The following is a 19,657-nucleotide window of genomic DNA, read 5'->3' as shown; positions in this document are numbered from 1 at the left end:
TAGTAGGTGCCTTTACTCCTGTCTACCAAGAATGCTTCTTTCTTGTTTTCTGAAAGTAATGCCACTTTCTTTTAAAACATCTTAGGGACAAGTGGCAGTGTTGGTGACGTTATAATAGTTGTTCTTGTTAGAACACTGACCTACAAAGTGAGAGATGAAGGTTTAAATCTTTTTCAGACTGGGATTCAAATTCTACCTTTCAGAAGAATGCGCTATGCTTCTGTGTGGTGGGAAATAACTTTAGCTTCTTCCTGTTGAAGTTGTTCCTCTTTTGTGGAAAGGTGTATGTTACTGCTCTCTCAACTTTATCTAGCTGAATGGTAAAGGCAGTCATGGGAAAAGGTGGTGTTTATAGTGTTTGTGTTGTTTTTGGTTTGTTTTTTTTTTTTTTTAATACAGCTTTCTAGTTTGAGGTTGCTATTGTATTTTATCCTAAATACCTGTATTCTTTTTGTGTGTGTATATGTGAATAGTCTTTGGGGGAGTAAAAATTAAACCTCTTTGAACTTTTCTTTCCTCTTTAACTCATGTTTATTCTTGTACAGATTATTATATTTTACAGGAAGGGCAATGCCTTTATTTCTTTGTCTTTAAAAGAAACTAGCATTCCCTACGTTTTGAGAGGAATTGAAGAACAATTGCCTGACTAAGCATTTAGATGAAATGAGTAGAAGAGGAATGCTTAATTCAAGGGTCTTGTAGGAGACTAAGGCATGAACTTTTCATTGATTTTGGTCATATGGTACGAACACTTCTAGACAGTTTCAAATCTTGTTATGTTACTGTCAAGATAGAGAGTTGTTGCCACACAGCGGTTTAGGGAGCAGCATGGACAAGGCTTTCCAGACGTACAGACAAGGTTTTATGTCTATAAATGAAACTGAATTTCTTTTCATAAGCATCAGAATTCCTTGTGGGCTAAAATGTATTAAACTCAGTTGTTTAGGTACCCAGTCTGACATACTGGTTGAAGTACTGAGTTAGCTTGGTACTACAGCCAGTCTTTTTATGGAACCTAGAAGAAGTTACTCACTTTGGAGTTAAAAATTTTTATACTGAAAGACAAATTAGTGAAGTGTGGTACTTATATTAATATGAACTTCTTGAAATTGGAGCTTAGAGGAAGATTAGTATCACAGATTTGTTTGGTATTTTGTTAGACTGCATTGTTATTTTGGTTTGTCATAGCTCTATCTGCAAAATGAGGTACAGCAGATCTTAGATGTTTAAGTTGCTCTTTCTAATCTAATGATGTTAACAAAATGTTTTTCTGTGGAGTTACTTAGGTTTTTTTGGTTTTCTTTGCAGCTTTCATCCAGTCGGATGGCATAATAGAAATGCTACGTTTTGATGAAGGAGACCTATTGCAGGTATGTAGTCTTGAGTAAATCATCTGAACTAGCAATGTTTCATTTTTTGGACAGCTGCTTTTTGAAACTTGTGGGTGAGTGGGCTTTTGAAAATAAGCAAGCATCAAAAAGCTTTTGGACCTTCTAGAGTTATTTTCAACAGTATGCCTTGGTGTGTCCTGTGGCTCTGGTTCCCAGAACTTTTGTGTTGGGAAACTGGTGGAGTTTTGTTTGGCCTCTTTGTTCAGGTTCTTTTCCTTCAGAAAAACTGGGGGATGCTTTGTGTTCAAGATTCATCTTCATGTAGAGTTGGGGTGCAATTGGGCAGTACAACTAGAGGAACTAGGAAGTGTTGCAAGATTCCCAAATGTGGAGGCAGCAGTTCGAACCAAGTAGCCACTAGGTTTAAAGAAGGTTCACATTACTGCAGTGAGGTAATTTTCATTTGGAGTATAGTGCACCTCAGATCCTGTGTATCCCCAGCTCTAAAAGCCAAGGGGTTGACCTCGAGTCTTCTGGTGATTTCTGCCAGAGGCTCCAGGTAGGACCTGAGGAACAGCTGAGGGAACTGGGGTGATTTAGTCTGGAGAAGAGAAGGCTCAGGGGGGATCTTACCTCTCCTACAACTACCTGGAAGGAGGATGGAGCAAGGAGGTGGCTGATCTCTTCTCCCAAGTAACAAGTGATAGGACAAGAGGAAACAGCTTCAGCTGCACCAGGGGAGGTTTAGACTGGATATCAGGAAAAATTTAATCACCAAAAGGGTGGTCAGGCACTGGAACAGGCTGTCCATGGAAGGGGTGGAATCACCATCCCTGGAAGTGTTAAAAAACTGTGTAGATGAGGCCCTCACTAATATGGTTTAGTGGTGGACTTGGCAGTCCTGGGATAGAGGTTGGACTTGATGATGTTAAAGGTCTTTTCCAACCTAGTCTATGATTCTATCCAATCAAGTCTGTGATTCTATGACCTTTCTCTGCCACTGCGGTGTAAAGCACATTTTTTCACATCTGGCCCAGTTCAGACTGGTCCAAGGGCTACTGCATGAACTATTTCTCGTTTAATTTGTTCACAGTCTTCTTGTTGATCAGGGCCCCATTTGAAGTCATTCTTCTTCCAGGTCACGTGATAGACAAGGCTTACAGTCAGACTGTAATTTGGGATGTGCATTCTCCAGAACCCCACAGCACCTAAGAAAGTTTGTGTTTCTTTCTTGTTAGTTGGTGGAGACATTGCTGTTATCTTGTTGATCACATCTGTGGGGATCTGGCGACGTCCATCTTGCCATTTTATTCCCAAAAATTGAATCTCTCGTGCAGGTCCCTTGACCTTACTCTGTTTTATGGCAAAACTGGCCTGCAGCAGCATTTGGATGATCTTCCTCCCTTTCTCAAAAACTTCCTTTGCTGTATCGCCCCACACGATAATGTCATCAATGTATTGCAGGTGTTCTGGAGCCTGCCCCTGTTCCAGTGCAGTCTGGACCAATCCATGGCAGATGGTAGGGCTGTGTTTCCACCCCTGGGGCAGTCGGTTCCAAGTGTACTGGACGCCCCTGCAAGTAAAAGCGAACTGTGGCCTGCACTCTGCTGCCAAAGGGATTGAGAAAAATGCATTGGCAATATCAATGGTGGCATCCCACCTGGCTGCCTTTGACTCCAGTTCATACTGAAGTTCTAGCATGTCTGGTACAGCCGCACTCAATGGCGGTGTGACTTCATTCAGGCCACGATAGTCTACTGTTAGTCTCCACTCTCCATTAGACTTTTGCACTGGCCATATGGGGCTATTAAAGGGTGAGCAGGTCCTGCTGATCACTCCTTGGCTCTCCACTTGACGTATCAGCTCATGGATGGGAATTGGGGAATCTTGGTACAATATTGCTGCAGATGCACCATAGTAGTGCACTGGTGGCAATACTGTAATGGTAGCGATTGGTATATGTTGTTCTTCAACCTTGAGCAACCCCACAAGAGAAGAGTCCTCTGAGAGACTGGGCAAGGTAGACAGCTGCTTAATTTCCTTGGTCTTCAAGGCAGCGATACCAAAAGCCCATTGATACCCACGTGGATCCTTGAAATACTTTCTCTTGACATAGTCTGTGCCAAGGATGCGCAGAACCTCTGGATCAGTCACAGGGCGGTACTTTTCCCACTCCTTCCTAGTCAGGCTGATTTCAGCCTCAGTACAGTCAGCTGTTGGGATCCCCCTGTCACTCCAGAAATACAAATGGGTTCTGCTGGTTGGTGGCATTAGGGTAGTCTCTGAACCAGTGTCTACTAGAGCCTTGTACTCCTGTGGCTCTGATATGCCAGGCCGTTGGATCCACATAGGTTAGCAGACACGATTGTCCCTTTCCTCCACCTGGCTGAAGGCAGGGCCCATCTAGTACTGCTCATAGGATTCTCCACCTACTTGTAGAAGCAGATTATACTTTCCATAGGATCAGGAGTAAAATCAGTTCTCCCACTCTGTCTGGGTAACTGCCCACCAGAGACTGGAGCAGCAACTTTCCTGGAAGAACCACCGTTTGTGGTTGTTTTTCCTTGTAATTCATGTGCCCATAAGGTCAAAGTAGGTTTTCTATCCCACTTCCTCATGTCCTCTCCATGATCCCACAGGTAAAACCACAGAGTACCCTGTGTACTAAATGCAAAGGCAGCCCTTGCGACCAAGTAGCCACTGGGTTTAAAGGAAGTTCAGATTACTGCAGTGAGGTAATTCCTGTTGCAAATACATATTTTTTCATGTATAATGTTGCCATTCTTGTCAGTTTTCTTTTGGTGGGAGTCAAAACAGATGAAAAGTTAAACTTTAAAGAATACTTACTGATATTTTGAGATGGTAGTAGTAGTTAGGATGAAATATGTAGCAACATGGCTGATACTGTAGAGCAGTTCTGAATTTCTGCTGACTAGAATTTCATACACATGTGTTCTGTGGATTGTATTTATGTTGTGAATATCTTCTGTTAAAATTCCTTGATGATGTTAGTCCTGGTAGTTGAGAAAGGAGGAGAGGAGAAAGAAGAAATCAATTAATTGTTTATATGATTAGAACACATGGCATGTGATGGTGTTTAAATTCATTAGCAGTTCAGTGCCTGATTTGCAGTTCCTATCTCCTGTCTAGTCTAGAAGACTTAACAAATGTAAAAGCTGTATGGTTCTGGGCTGGTGTTAATGTTATTTGTTTCAGATTTATGAAGATTTCCCCCCACCTACCTAAGTTGTATGGGTTTGTCGTTTCTGTTTTCTTTTTCTTTTTCCACTGATTCTTAATGTAATTCAAGAATACTATAGATTTTAAGGTTATGATGTATGAGGATGAGATGTGGTTACAAATGAACATCCTCCCCTCAACCCCCCCCCCCAAAAGAAGAAAAAAAAAGAAAAAAAAGGAAGAAAACCCCACAACGCCTACAAGCAAACAAAGAAGGCCCAGGTTCTTGTCAAACAGTTGCTTAGATACCATGTGCTAAACACATTCTCATAATACATGTCTATGTAGGCTTATTTTTGGATGTAGCAAAAGTAGAATGGTGGAAGTTTTCCACATAGTGGTTACAGTCTCAATTATTGCAGTTTTTTGACTCGGAATTTAACTTGCATGGAGAGACCACATATCAGTAAAAGGTAAGAGGAAAAAAAATCACTAGGCTTTCTTTCTTTTCCTTTACATACTCCGTAAGAATGTTTTGTTCTACAAGAGTGGCTTAATAAAAATGACAGGCAGGCATTGGCCCAATATTAAAGATAAAAATTATGTAGTCAAATTCAATCATCTATATTTTTAGGTGTTTTTTTACCTAGGATTTTTTAACCAGTGAAAATCTAGCAATCAGTTATTCACTATAGTTAACTACTCAGGACTAGAAAGTAATGGTCCTGCTGTGAACCACCTCCTAATTCATATAGAGATGAAAAGTAAGATGGATTGTTAATCATGCCAACTTTATTGCAAGATGCAACAGAGACAGGAAAATTAGTTTAAATATTATGGTGGGACAAAGTCAAGCAATTCTGCATGTTGCACTGTAAACTTTGCAGTGCTTTGGATTGCATTTGGCTGCCATTTATCCTAATACACTGCTGCATATATGATTTAAAACAAAGCAAGTGAGACAAAACTTATAATAGACAGATTATGTGTTTTATGTTATGGTTGTGGCTCTGAAGCCAAAAATACCTACGTAAGTGTAACCAGTTCCTTTTAATCAGAATGATACAGCATATTTTCTCTAGTTTACAATTTACTTGCTCTTTTCCTGTAGATTTTAATTTGGTGACCTCTTGTGACTACTTAGTGCAATTAAAAAATAAACCCAAAGTAAATATATTGTTGTAAAAACATATTTACCTTTGTGAACAGCAGTTACTACAGGTTTAAATCTAGCATAAAGTCGTTGAATGTTTCTCTTTCAAGCTTTTTGTAGGTTTTCACAAGTGTTTGTAGGTTGTAGGTCATCTATCACTACTACATTGTATTTTTGCTCTAATAACTCAGTATTGTCTAATGTTAAGTCACCTTCTGGTGATTTTTTTTAAATGTGAAAAAATAAGCAGTGCATAAAGTGATTAATAATCCTTGAAGTGTCAAAGCCATTTCCAGCCTTGATTTATTTCCCTCCCCTCAGAAAATTTATCTTCACAGTGGCAGCAAGCCTTTTTCGTTTGAAGAAGTTGTTTCCCAAGTAAGACAAATCAAATGCTGAGTCTTACATAATTTAGTCATTAGGGATTCCTGCCACCTCCCTCCAGTTAGAGTATATCCTCTTGATTCTGTTTTTGTCCTTATTTGGGCTACGTACTATTGGTGAAACACTCCTTATGTTGTTTCAATGGCATTTTAGGACTTCTGTTGCAAAAAATAAATGAAATGTGTTGGAAAATTGTGTTTGACTAGGCTGACTTAAAGCAGTTATTTATTGAAAGAGCATAAATCCTTAAATACTTAAGTAAAACTCCCTTACATCTAGAAAAAATAAACTGGCAATGGAAATTTCATTAGTTCATGCTGGGGCTAACAGTAGCAAAATAGAGACTGTACATTTTGGGTATGGACTTCCAGTACGTGGGTTGGAAAGTACTACACCATGTATCTTTGCCCTCTGATTCGACAGAGCAAAACCAAGTTTTTTTTCTTTAGCATATATGCTTGAAGGTTTATATCTGAATAAATTTGTTACTTCTGCCTATGGATTAAATTACAGTAAAGAGAGCATTTCCTAATTCTGTCTATTCTTCACATGAATCAGTTCCCTTAAGGACTCAACAAGTTTTTTAACTCTTCAGATAATTATTTAGATCCTGAACATAGGGTAAGAATTGTATTAACGTAAGTTGTCCATTGCTCAATGTAATGCAGAGTTTGGTTTTTTTCTTCAATAGCAGGTGATTTACAGATACTTATATAATTGATTGGCACTTCACAGAGTCATAGATGTGTTTGGAATGGACCTCAGGAGATCACTTAGTACTTTCTTCAGGTGTTAGTGTGTGGAGATGGGATTACCCTTAGCAGATGCTTGACGCTTCTGTTCTTAAAACCTCTAGAGAAGTAACTTTCACGAGTTTCCACAAGTAGATACTTGTTTAATGCCTAATCTGGTTTTGTCCCTTCTTTCTCCAACACATATGCAGTTGATTTTTTTTGTTAGTTTTTTCCCCTCTTCATACTGATAATTTTGTACTAAAAGACACCTATGGCTTCTTCATACAAACTTTTAAAAACACATTGTAACTTTCTGTACTGAATGTTTTATTTGTCTACACAGATTTAAAGTGTAGCATTTAGGAGGGAAAGTAGTACTCTGAGGCTTTGAGTAAGGACAGAGTAGTTGCTTCCCTGTATAACAACACTTGCTTTAGTAGTTGCAAAATTAGTTGGAGCTTTTTTACAGCATTTTGTTTGCTCATATAGTTTTTATTTCACTATGCTCTGTAGACACATTCTTTTCTTTTGTGTATTACCCTTAGTTATTTCCAGCTTTAGATTTCAGCTCTCCTTTGGCTTTCAGATGTGAGCTTCTCCTTCAAATTTGCCTTGTCAGTGTCAGGCCATCTCTTCCACAGGTCCTGATTATTTGAACCCCTGTCCAGACCTGACAGGTGCTTCAAGCCCCTGTCAATGTTGTCATCTGCAAATATTAGGAGTGCTGAAATAAACTACTACTGTTATTTTAAATAATTTATCCTTTCATGTTAAGCCAACATACAGTCTCACTTTTTGAGGACTTTATTGTGAAAAGTTAACAGCAAAGTAAAATTTGTTTTTTTTTTTTTCAGAGCAAGGTTTTCATTTGCTCTTAGTTCATAAAGGACTGTTGCCCAAGTCATTGTATTTATTGTGAGAGCTCTTGCCTTGAGTATCTAATGTTTTTTGTACAATGTAGTCAGAGCCACTATTTTCCAGAGTGAGCAAGCAATCTGCTATGCAGGCTAAGTGTTTGGAAGATACTTCTGCTTATGTAGTGGTATTTTTAAAGTAGGGTATTCTTACAGTGAAAAGGAAAATGGTAAGACTCTTAAGTCATATTCTCTAAATGTGAGTCACTACACTTACCCTTACTGCAATAATCTTAAGTGTATGAAATACTTTTTTCCAGGTGAACTCCTAGAAATTATTTTACTAATCCTGATTTACAGAATAGCTAAAATAGAGGAAAAAGAAAGCTTGTGTGGTTATATAAACATAATACATATTTTCTGACTTTGTTCATAAACTGCTAGTCACAAAAGCTGGTAATGAGTATTGCAATGGTCCTAAATATCAGATAGATAGAAACTTAACATGTTTTGCAGTGGCTTTACAACAGGGAAGCTGTATGTCTGTTACATGTGTGGGAATCAGCAATGCTGATCTCTTACTGGAGGAATTTTAGTATTTTCTGCATGATCTTCATTCCATATGGCATGGTAAAGAAGTATCTTAAGAAGTGGCAACTCATTTCTGGTGTATCAGTGATAGTGCTTTCAGGGTGTAAATTTTAATTGTATTTTTTATAACCTCAAGTTTTCATATTGTATGTTGACTTTTCAAAGGGTTTTGAAATGTAAAAGTTTCTTTACTAAAGAAAGCATACTTAGATTTTGGGAAGAAATTCTTTACTAAGAGGGTGCTGAGGCACTGGCACAGGTTGCCCAGAGAAGCTGTGGCTTCCCCATCCCTGGCAGTGTTCAAGGCCAGGTTGGACGGGGCTTGGAGCAACCTACTCTGGTGGAAGGTGTCCCTGCCCATGGCAGGGGGTTGGAACTAGATGGTCTTTAAGGTCCCTTCCAACCCAAACCATTCTGTGATTCTATGATGTGATCTCCACTGATACCCATATAGCCAAAGTATATGATACAGATCACCTAATTGGGCAATTAAGTGGCTGGACCATTGATGTCAATGGGTATACTCTACAGTACAAAGTTCAGCTGGCAGTCGGTTACCCATGATGGATTTTGATACTGAGGACAGTGCTGCTTAATGTCTTCATTAGCAGCCTTTTTGATGGTATAAAGTACTCTCTAAGTTTGCAGGTGCTACCAAATTGGGCAAAGTGGTTAATACACTGGAAGGTAAGGCTGCTATTTAGAGGGACTTTGGCAGGCTGACAGGAAGCTCATGACATTCAGCTGGGGCACGTACAAGTCTTGCACCTGGGAGAGAATAACCCTGTGTAACAGGACAGGCTGGGCAGTGACTGGCTAGAAAGCAGCACTGCAGAAAAGATACTGGGGGGGCCTTGTAGACAATAGATGTGTGCCCTTGCAGCAAAGGCGGCTGCCAGCCTATTGAGCAAATGTGGAGCCAGAAGATAATGGGTGGGATTTTCAACTCTTCCCCCCCCCCCATGCCTTAAGTGTTTGTGAGGCTGCAGTTGGAGTACTGTGTCCAGTCTGGGCTACCCAGTACAAGGAAGGCACTGATACACTGGAGCAAGCACAGCAGAGGGATTACCAGGATGATCAGAGGGCTGGAATGCTTTTCAAGTTAGAATGTGTTTTCTTCAGCCTTCAGAAGAGAAGACCAAGGAGAAAACTAGTTGCTATGGGCAATGTAGAGTTGACAAAAGAGCCAGATTTTTCGTTGTGTGCAGTGGAAAGATAAGAGGCTTTAGACACAGATTTTGGCACAGGATATGCCAGACCCATCTAAGGAAAAGCTTTTAGATCTGAGCGTTACCAAACACTGGGCCAGATTACTTAAAGAAGTTGTAGAATTTCTATCTTTGGAGATACCCAGAATTCAGTGGCCCAAAGCTGTGAGCAACCTGCACTAACTAGACCTTTGAGCAAGGGTTTACTAGGTGGTGTTTGGAGCTTCCTTCCAATGTGTGTGATTTTACAAAAGAGTAAAAGTCATCTCAGTTCATTGCCATTGCTTGTGAGCAGCTGAAGGCTGCTGCTGCTCAGAAAAAATAATTGCAGTTTCTTCTTCTTGTACAGGAAGAATTGCCATCCCTAGGCTTTAGTTTAAAAATAATTAATTGATAATTAATTGATACCCAGGAGTAAGTGACTGTTGCAAAGCCAATATCAATAGCATATGTTGCATCAGCTGAAGTCAGCTGATGCTTTTGTTTTCTTATGTGAATCTGTGTCATGAAAGAGCATAGCAAGAATGACTCAGTTCAGTCCACTTCAGATTACAGCATTCATTTTTTTATTACCTTAAGCAAGATAGTCATCATTAATGTTTCTTTTAACTATCCTACTTATTAGCACAGAGCTCATGAATGGAGCAATGAAGATTTAAGCTGCCATCTACATATTAGTTTTGTAGCTGTCTCTCAACTTTCAGTTGCAAGCAGCATACAGGTTTTCTACAAGAAGGAACCAGCTTTACTAGGGAATAACAATATGTAAAATATTCTGAAAGGGTTTCAGCCTGAAAGAGTCTTGAATTAGTGTGGATACTCACGTGTAGGAAACCAGAATGCTTTTGTTGTTGAGAATGCTGGTAAAATTAAAGAAATGTATTGGTATTTGGTGTCCAGAAACCTCAGGTCTTGATTGATTGTCTCCCTGCTTTGTTGTGCCCCTTCTCCTCCTTCCTCCTTTAAGACTTTAGGGATTTAACTCAGTTCCTTAAACACAGGTAACAAGTGCTATTTAAGATGCCCTAGGCTGTCCCAGATATCTACAGGAGCCTGGCAGATACCACACAGGGCATAGGAGTAACTGTGCCTTTCTGCATGTCAGTCTGAGACAAGGCAGCTTGCCCTAGGACATTTATCTCCAGTGGCAGCAGATGCCTATGTTTAGATGACTGACTGTAGTGCTGGGTAATATGACCTCTTACCAAGAAGTAAAGAATATTATAACAAACTGGTGACACATTAAAATAACTTCTTTTTTGGTGGTGGTGGGTTTTTTTTGGTGGGATTCTTGTTCTTTCTGGCTGAAGTTAACTGGCATGGGTATGTCTTTATAGAGACAGCCTTAAGATTGTGTATTTTTTTGATTCTCTGTGTGCACAAGATTGTTGTCTGGTGTCATTCCCCAACTGTACTGAGTCTGCAAGGTGTGCTTTCAGGTGCAGATTCTCTGTGAAGTCTTTTGAGGATATGAGCCTCTGGAGAGGAATTGTTGTTAAGTCTTGAAACTGGTGCTGGCTGATTGCCTTGAAGATCAAATTGGAAAAAAAAAAAGTAGAACATGTCAGTGATCACATTTGCATGTTTTTGTTTACTGCACAACTCTAGAGATTGACATGTAATAAAAATGAGTGGCAATTATAGAAACTGCCACATGAGATTTATTTTTGGTTTAGTTCCATGATGCCATGGTTGATGAGCTGCTGAAGTTGGCATGCTGTTTCTTTGCTCTTGATTGACCATGATTTGAAAAAAACAAACCACTAACCAACCAAAAATACCAAAAAAACCCAACCCTAAAAACAAACCCCAATCAAAAAAACTAAAAGAAACCTAATCAAACCCAAAACAAAACCAAAAAACCAGCCACAAACCCAAACTCCAAAACCAAAACAAAGCCAGGCTCACAGAACAAGATACCCACAAAACCCCCAAACAAGCCAAAAAGCAAACAACCTCCTTCTCAAAACACAAAGTGTTATTGAAATGAATTCATCATTTTGCTTGTATTTAGTAGAAACCAGGCTTTTCTTTACAAATGTGAATCTTTGGTGGATTTTTGCTCTTAAATATATTGTGTGTGATGTGCTACCAAAGTAATTTGTGCTTTTAAACTTTAATGGACAGTTCTTGGACTAATAATTTCAATAGCAGATCTGTACTTTCAGAACATAGGAGGGAAAACGTGAGTGCATGATCAGCCAGAGAATTTAGCTCCTGACAGTTAACTGCAGCCATAGCTATGTAGTAGTTCAGCAATTGTCTATGATATGTATTTCCATTTGTTTCTGTATTTTTCTGGATTTAAAATTGATCTCCACTGCCCTCTGTCTGTAAGTTGGCCTGGGTAGTATATAATAGTAGATAATATACTAATATTAGGGGTATTGACTGCAAGTTATGATGCATAGATAACAAACAACTTTCTCTACTGAATAATTTAAAACTTAATAGAATACGCTCCCTTATTGGAGCCAAAGGTAGTTGTCAGGGATGGGACAATGCTGGTAACGACTATTCTAGTTGCCCTGTCGTAGGATCAGAACCTGTTAGCTCCATCACGTGACCGTTAAGTAACTGCTGGTAATTTTATGATGTGCTTTAGTTAAGTTTCTAAGGAAAAGCCTGTTACTGAAAGTAAGGTTGTATTTAATGGTAGTGATTAATGCACTTTGAAGGATGTTGGTAAGGAATACAAGGTGTTTATACATCTGTTAACTTCATAGAGTAAGCTTGGTTGTTGCTGTAGTTTACCCAGCTGGCAGCTCACCCCCACACAGCCACTCGTTCTCCTGCAGTGGGATGTGGGAGAGAATTGCAAGGGCAAAAATGAGAACACTCATGTGTTGAGATAAAAACAGTTCAATGGGTAAAGCAAAACCGTGAGCACAAGCAAAGCAAAACAAGGAATTCATTCACTGCTTCCCATGGGCAGGCAGGTGTTCAGCCATCTCCAGGAAAGCAGGGCTACATCACATATAATGGTTACTTGGGAAGACAAACACCGTCACTCTGAATATCCCTCTTAACTTCTTCTTCTCCCAGCTGTATATGCTGAGCATGATGCCGTATATTATGGGATATCCCTTGGGTCAGTTGGGGTCAGCTGTCCCAGCTGTGCCCCATCCCAGCTCCTTGTGTACCCCCAGCCTACTGGCTGGTGGTGTAGGGTGAGGAGCAGAAAAGCCCCTGATGCTGTGTAAGTACTGCTCAACAGTAATGAAAATGTCCCTGTGTTATCAACACTGTTTCTAGAATAAATCCAAACCACAGCACCATGCTAGCTACTATGGAGAAAATTAACTCTGTCCCAGCCAAAACAAGTATGATTATATAACAGTTTTTCACAGAACACTGTATCAGTAATTCTTGGTTGTCTCCCTCCAATAGGCAGGAAAGGCAGTGGTGTGAATGCACAGCATGGAAGAATGGAACTGGTGAAACTGGGAGAAGAGTGACTTTAAATGACTGTGCTATAATAAAAAGAGAGAGGGTTACATGCAGTTGTTTGGTAGGGAGGAATAACATGATTTCGGTAGTAGAGATAACGCTTAAAATGTATTTGGGTCATTATTGGGTACATCTGCATAACTGATTGTGTTGCATAGATCTTCACATCCAGAACTTCCTCAACATAGACACTTGGAGTGTACCACTTATTACACGCATCATAAATGTGTAGAAAGCTCATAAATGCTGAGACTGCTGAGCAATTTGCCTGTTAGCCTAGATCCATGGTAGCTGGTGTCTCTCAGCTACAGTTAAACAACTCGGGCTGTTTAGTCCTTGTAAGTTAGTGTTAGTCTGTTTCTACTGAGTAGGCTGTGCAGCATCTCCTGTGGAGCCCTCAGAGCCAGGTGTAGTCTGATGTGCCTTTAGAGAGTGGGTACATTTGCAAGCTGCAATCTGCAGGCAACAGTTAAATGGTTTAAAATAAAAAAATAAAAGAAGAAAAAGAAAATTGGAAGGGCAGACAGTGATTCATGGTTGTCTGATTTATGATAGAAAAATAGATAATAAGAATAAGCATGTGTAATTATAAGTAGCTGTTTGAAACTTATTAAATCCATTTTTAAAATATGCAAGCAGTATGTATTTTCTGCAGAGCTTGTAAAATCATGCTGTTGTGAAATAGAGGAAATCACTGGCTTAATGTTCTGGGCAAGTGCTTCTATGAAGTTCTAAACAAACTTTTCTGGATGAAGAGAAAATATTTTCAGTTGATTCACTTTGATTCAGTTTCCACTCTAGGTTTTAAGCTGAGAAATTAGTTGGTGGTAGTTTAACCTGGAAGGTTTGCTCTCACCTTTCCAGTCTGAGGGAAAAATAAGGTATAGAAGGTAGAGATGTGTTCTGGATTGTTTTTTTTGTTTTTTTCCCTGATTAAATTCTGTAGATTTCAGAGGTTTTAAAACAAAAATGTGAATTGATGTTCTGGCTTGACATTTAATAAATCCTCTAACTTGAGGATTTATTTGCAATTAGTTTTGTTTTACAATGATAAATAATATGCTTCCAGCTTCCTTTAGTTTGATACAAATTGGAAGGTGGATAAACCAAATAATTTCATTTTTAAATCTGAAACAGTACTTAAATTTACAGTCCAGAATTGATCCTTGAAATGAATCAAATATTGATGTTTGTGGACTGAGTGATTTAATATAAGTAATTACAAAATTTCAAAGAAGTGTCTCCAGAAAAACAAAATAAAAATTCCTTTAATTAGAGCCTATATTCTAAGTAAAGATAACTTTAAAAAAAATTTAAAAAACATTTTAAGAAAAATTCATTTATCTAAAAAAGAAAAAAAAAAAAGGTATAATTTGTAGTGATGTGTCCAGCCAAGGGACTTGATTTTAGTTCTGAAACTAGATATGGAAGATTCGCATTCCCCATGCAAGCAAATGACATCCTTATGTACTAGAGGTGAATTGTGTCAGATGAGCCAAGGTGCACCATAGACTTTATCATACCTGTAAGCTGTCTTCCTGCTCCCAAAAGCTGAATATTCATCTTGGCCATGAAATGCCCACAAGAGAAGGACTGAAATCCTCAATTTGATCCCCAAAATCCTGTGGATCAGGAGGGCATTCCATATGCAGTCTTCTAAACCAGTTGGGGTTTCTTAGACAAGGGTAACCTAGCTGGAATTTCTTAGACAATCTAAACACCTTGTTGTCAGGTCATTAACTGTCCTGTCCAGCAGAGTGGTAGTAAGGGTATGAATAATAAAGGCTAGAAGGTCATTAGCAGGGAAGGAGATGACGTTTCCTAATCAAATGGCGATTATAGTGTTCTTTGTTTTCTAGTTCTTTAAATTACACCAGTGAGATAATTGCTTGACTGTTATTCGGTTTATATGCTTTTCTTTGTAATTTGGTCTTACATCTATGCTAGTTTTTTTCTTTTGCTCCCTACAGTGTTAGAATTTCCTGGACATTTTTCCTCTTCTCAGTTTTTTGAAGTTGTTTGTTGTTGGTTTTTTTTTTTTTTTCCCCCCGTAGAAAGTATAATGCTGTCAGTGTCTCAAATTTAAAATTATTTTTTATTCTTTTACAGACTGAGACAACTATAGGCCTCAGTTCATATCAACAGAAGAGGTAAGCATGGCTTTCTGAAAGTTTAATACAGCCATCCTATTGTGAGATTTGTCGTATTTTTAATAATAAAGTTTTAGTGTAATCAAGATAAAATACAAATAATGTAATCTTTCAATTATTTGTCTCATACAGAGGAATTTTAAACTGAAAATATTGGACAGCCAAATCACTTCACTTAGGGAATAAGAAATGGAACAATTCTTTAATTCACTTTGTAATGTATACCATTCTGTGTAATGTATACACAATTCTGTGTAAAGAGGGGGCAGACTGAGACCCAGCTTACAATTTTTTTTAAAACCATTTTACTGAAGTTGTGTTGTGAAAGCAGTAGGTTTGTTCATCTACTTCAAAAGTTGTTGAGGTCCTTTTGAAGAAAAACTTTATGATGTTACTTTCAACAGATTCTTTCCCCCTTCCCATTGCACCACCCCTCCTTCCCTTCAATGTAATCTGTTATCAAAGAACTCTGCATATATAGTATCTGAGAAGAAAAAGAAGTGGCCTGGTTTTTTTCCTTAGTCCCAGATTTTTCTCTGGGAACTCCTCAAATATTCCTGTGTGTTTAATGAATACTTTAAACAGTAATAGTGAAGCTTGTTTCTTATACAATAGCATTTCACAGACTCATGTAAAGCATAGCTTGTTTTCAGTAAATACAGCTAGATTTTTTTTTTTTTCATGGGCTATTTCCTTCCCAGGAAATCTAGTAAAATGACCGTTCTTTTTTCGTTTCAGATGAGTATATATAAAGCTCTTATTTTACTATGCATACAGTTGCTTAAACATGGGTTTAAGAGCATTCTCTTTGCAACAAGTTTTGAGAAATCTCTGGAGGGGAAAAAAAAAAAAAAAGCAATGTTTTTAATTCTAAAAACCTTGATCCAGTTGCATCTCTTGTCATCAGTCTGCGCTGCCTTCTGATGAGATAGAGACCTGAATCTTGCAATGTAAATCTCCTGGATTGTATGAAAATACTATAGACTTTGGCTTACCTAGTACTAGATTTCTAAGTATGCTTGAAGTTCCGGGTATTGGGAGAAAGAGAGAACATGAAGGTGCTGAAGAATCTTATGAGGATGTGGCAGGTATTTCACTCCAGGTGAAATTCAAACCTAAGTTCACATTATTGTGATAATGTAAAAGAGTTATTATGTATTGAAATAAGGCAGTTACTTTTTATTTTGATCTGAAGCTTGAGGCAATTTGTGTATTATGGTAATGTGAATTTTGACAAACTTGTGTTAAATGAACTTCTCATTCGTTTTTTTTTCTTTAATTAAAAAAATTTAGCTTGTTTTGCATAAAACTTGAAACTTTGTGATGCTGTACCTTCCCTGAATCTGTCGTCTTACCCAGCAACGGAGGCTTGTCTCTGCCCTTTAGTACTTCTGACCATTTATTTCTTATCTGTGAAGTCCCTCAAATTAAGCTTTCTACCTGCTGCTTTTACTAAACTCTTTGATTTCTACTTGCGTGTTAACATTGGATTAAGTAAGCAGAACGTGCACTTCCCATAAATAGTAACTTCCAAAGATGTGTTCAGTACTGGTTTCTCTGTTGAGCAGTTACACATATTATGTATACACCTCCATGTGTGTAACTGTACTGTGGTAGGACAGTAAACTACCACATGTAAAGTTACCATGCATTTAGAGTTAACGTGAATTTAGTTTTCTTGGTTGCTGCAATCATATGAATCATAACATCTTGGTCAAGGTTAAATAAAAATTGTTTTTTAAAGATGAAATTAAAATGATGTACTTTAAATAATTTGTTTTCTGGGGGGTTCTCCATTTTGCTATCTTAAACTGCTTGTGTGAAACCCTGCACTCAGACTTTGCACAGCAGTAAAAGAAGCTCCTAAATTTCATTATTGAACTTCTCTTTATGTTGAAAAATAAATAAGATGATCCTTAATGCTTTCAGAAGAGCACAATCAAAGAAAACAGGTTACAGAGCAGTATAACTAATACTAACTTCCCAAGCTTCCATTTCTGTAAGCCATATAGCTTAAACTAAGTGATCATTGTATTCTTTTCACTGTCATGGTTGACTTCTGGTCATTCATAACTCACAAACATGAGTCGTTTAAGAAGCTAGTTACCCCAGTTGTTCTTTACCTGCCCTTCCTGCCAAAGATTCTCTTTTCCTGTGACAGAGAAAGTGGGTATGTGTGCCTGTGGCTCAGCTGCTGCAGTTTGTGGGCCAGTGACTTACACTGCCGGTGATGATGGGTTTGTACATGGATTGTGAACTGGAGCTGTAGTGCTGTGGGTATTTGTTTCCTTCTTCCAGGACCTGCTAGAGGATTGGAAATGGTAGGGGACACAGCTGTGGACAGGAGCTTAAACAGCTGTAGCTCGGTGGTGCAGTATATCAGTCAGATTGCAAGTATCAGAACTTCTGAGAACCATGATTACTGTATTTTATATCTTGGGTAAAGTCAAACTTTCTGGAGATAGTTTAAACAGAATAGTATATTGTTTAAATCATTGATCTCAATGGCAAAAAGAAGATGCCTTTATCAGGACCTAGGGATTATGTGCAATTTTTTTGTCTCCCAGGAAACAGCTGAATTTGGCAGTCCTTGAGAATGAGACTGAGGCCATAGATGAGATATGCTTGAAATATTTCCAGGTTTGCCAAGGAGAAATAGTCCATTACATTTCAGAGCACTAGCCTATTTGGGGTTCAATCACAATGTGGTAAAGGTCTGCATCACAAGATAGCATATTGCAAAGTACATACCTGATTTGCTGTCTATTTCTCTCTTTTTCTGTTGTTACTGGTTTTGTGTGGATCTTTCAGGTGTTGTTCCAGGTGATTTCCCTCCCCCCACCCCCAAGCTGTTGCTAAAACCTCTAGGTTTCTGGTCCACATGCTTAACTTCTCTAAATTTGGATTTCATTGTCTTTACTAGAAATTATAATATATCCTCCTTGGTACAGCTTGCAGGTATTCCTTCCCTATCTAGAAACTTTATTCGGTTCTTTGGTCTGCTTTTTAACACTAATTGGAATGAGAAAAATTAACTAGCCATTTAATTTGTTTTGTTCTTGCGCATGGTCAGGTTACAGTGCATCTATTCAAGCTTCTCCCTGTTCTTTCCCCACCCTTTCCCCAGACAACCCCCTCAGGAAGCGTTAGCTTTGAAGTTTAATGTTTGATATCATGAGTATGTTTTTCCTGATACAGGCTTAATGTTGGCATAACTGAGCCAACCACTGGCTGGGTGTAGTTTATGAAAAACCTTTGTTGCTAGTTGTTTTGTTCATCTGCACTAATAGCAGTGGCTACTGCCAGATACCAAAGCGGTCAAGTATTTTGTGGGAGTTCACGAGGCTGTGTTTAATACCCATATTTCTAAAATAATTCTGACTTTAAAAATCTAATATGTTTTCTGGTGTACGCAGCTCAGCCTTATTTTTAAATATTAACAAGTCATGCATGTACTAGGGGAAATACGATTGGTTACTTACTTTTTTTAGCCAAAAATGATCTGTTTTTCAGGTGTCTCTTTCAAGGACTTTCTGGCACAAAAAGTACCCACTGTGAAGTATTTGATGCATTGTCATTTTAAAAGTTCACATGGTTATTTTTGGACACACTTTTGTTTTACTTTGTGGCAATGGAAATAAAACAGTGGTGGTTTTCTAAGAGGTTTGGTTGTTGGTTTTTTTTTTCTAAATAAAATCTTGCTACTTGGCAGTTTAATGCTGTTGTCTTTATTTCTTGATGACTTATGGCAGAGGAGAGGAAATAAACCCCTTTAAACAACTGGTAAAGTAATGTGGGAAAAATACATGTAGAGTAATGCTTAGATTTGAATTTTCCACAGTAGCAATTAAAGATGGTCCAGATAAGATTGCACAGAGCACAGACCTCCTCCAGAAATCCCAGAACAGCTAAAAAAGTAAAATGAGGATACAGAGAAACAGTAACTGCCCAACTTTGCAGGTATCTTTAAATACTATATTTTACAAGATTTTATCTTCATCTCAAATGTAGAGATGTACATGGATTATTTAAAAATGAGTGCTTATGAGTACTTTGTAATAAACAGCAAAACATTATAGAAGTGCTGCAGAATGTCCTAAGAAGAAAATTGTGTCTTGGCACAGATGGACATCCGTATCATTTAAAGTCTTTCCAGGCATTGATATTTTGATCATCTTTAGAATTGCATCTGTGACTAACCTCATTGAGACACAAAGGTGTGTTTCAGTAAATTGCATCTAGTAGTAGTTTGCTTGTGGGTGATAGCAGTACAGTAGTTAATAGTTGAGGTAAATTCCCTTTCACTTAGATGATAGCGTGGATTGTACGGTGAGGGTGATGATCGTGTCAGGGGCTGTTTGTAAATCACTCCTGAGTCTCTTTTGGTTTTTGGAGGGTTTTTTTTTTTTCTTCTTTTTAAAATTCTCACTGAAGGGAAAAAGCGTTGGGACCATCTTAAATCATTGACAGTAACTAGTCATTCCTGAAATTTCACACGTTCAGATGATTTCTGTCTATTCTTGGTCTGCTGGAGCTTGTTGCAGATGTCAGTAGTCCCTTCTCATTCAAATGCATCTTTTCCTTTTCATGTTGCTCTTGACTTTGAAAGTTAGAGAGTTGGA

The 19,657-nt window shown here is 38.3% G+C and overlaps 1 protein-coding gene across 1 annotated transcript in view; it reads left to right on the top strand.

Moving 5' to 3' along the window:
- Positions 1 to 1,312: 1,312 nt before the first annotated feature.
- LOC104407571 (transmembrane protein 131-like) overlaps positions 1,313 to 19,657 on the top strand; it is a gene marked incomplete at its 3' end in the record, with an annotated part of 57,721 nt that continues 39,376 nt past the window's right edge. Inside the window, exons 1-2 of the mRNA XM_010016890.1 lie at positions 1,313 to 1,370; positions 14,995 to 15,035. Coding sequence (XP_010015192.1) covers positions 1,338 to 1,370; positions 14,995 to 15,035 — 74 coding nt within the window. The remainder of the gene's footprint in view (positions 1,371 to 14,994; positions 15,036 to 19,657) is intronic.

The sequence above is a fragment of the Nestor notabilis genome, unplaced genomic scaffold (assembly GCF_000696875.1).
Source record: "Nestor notabilis isolate BGI_N333 unplaced genomic scaffold, ASM69687v1 scaffold15016, whole genome shotgun sequence".
Taxonomy (NCBI): domain Eukaryota; kingdom Metazoa; phylum Chordata; class Aves; order Psittaciformes; family Psittacidae; genus Nestor; species Nestor notabilis.
This window is presented reverse-complemented; position numbering and strand designations above follow the sequence as displayed.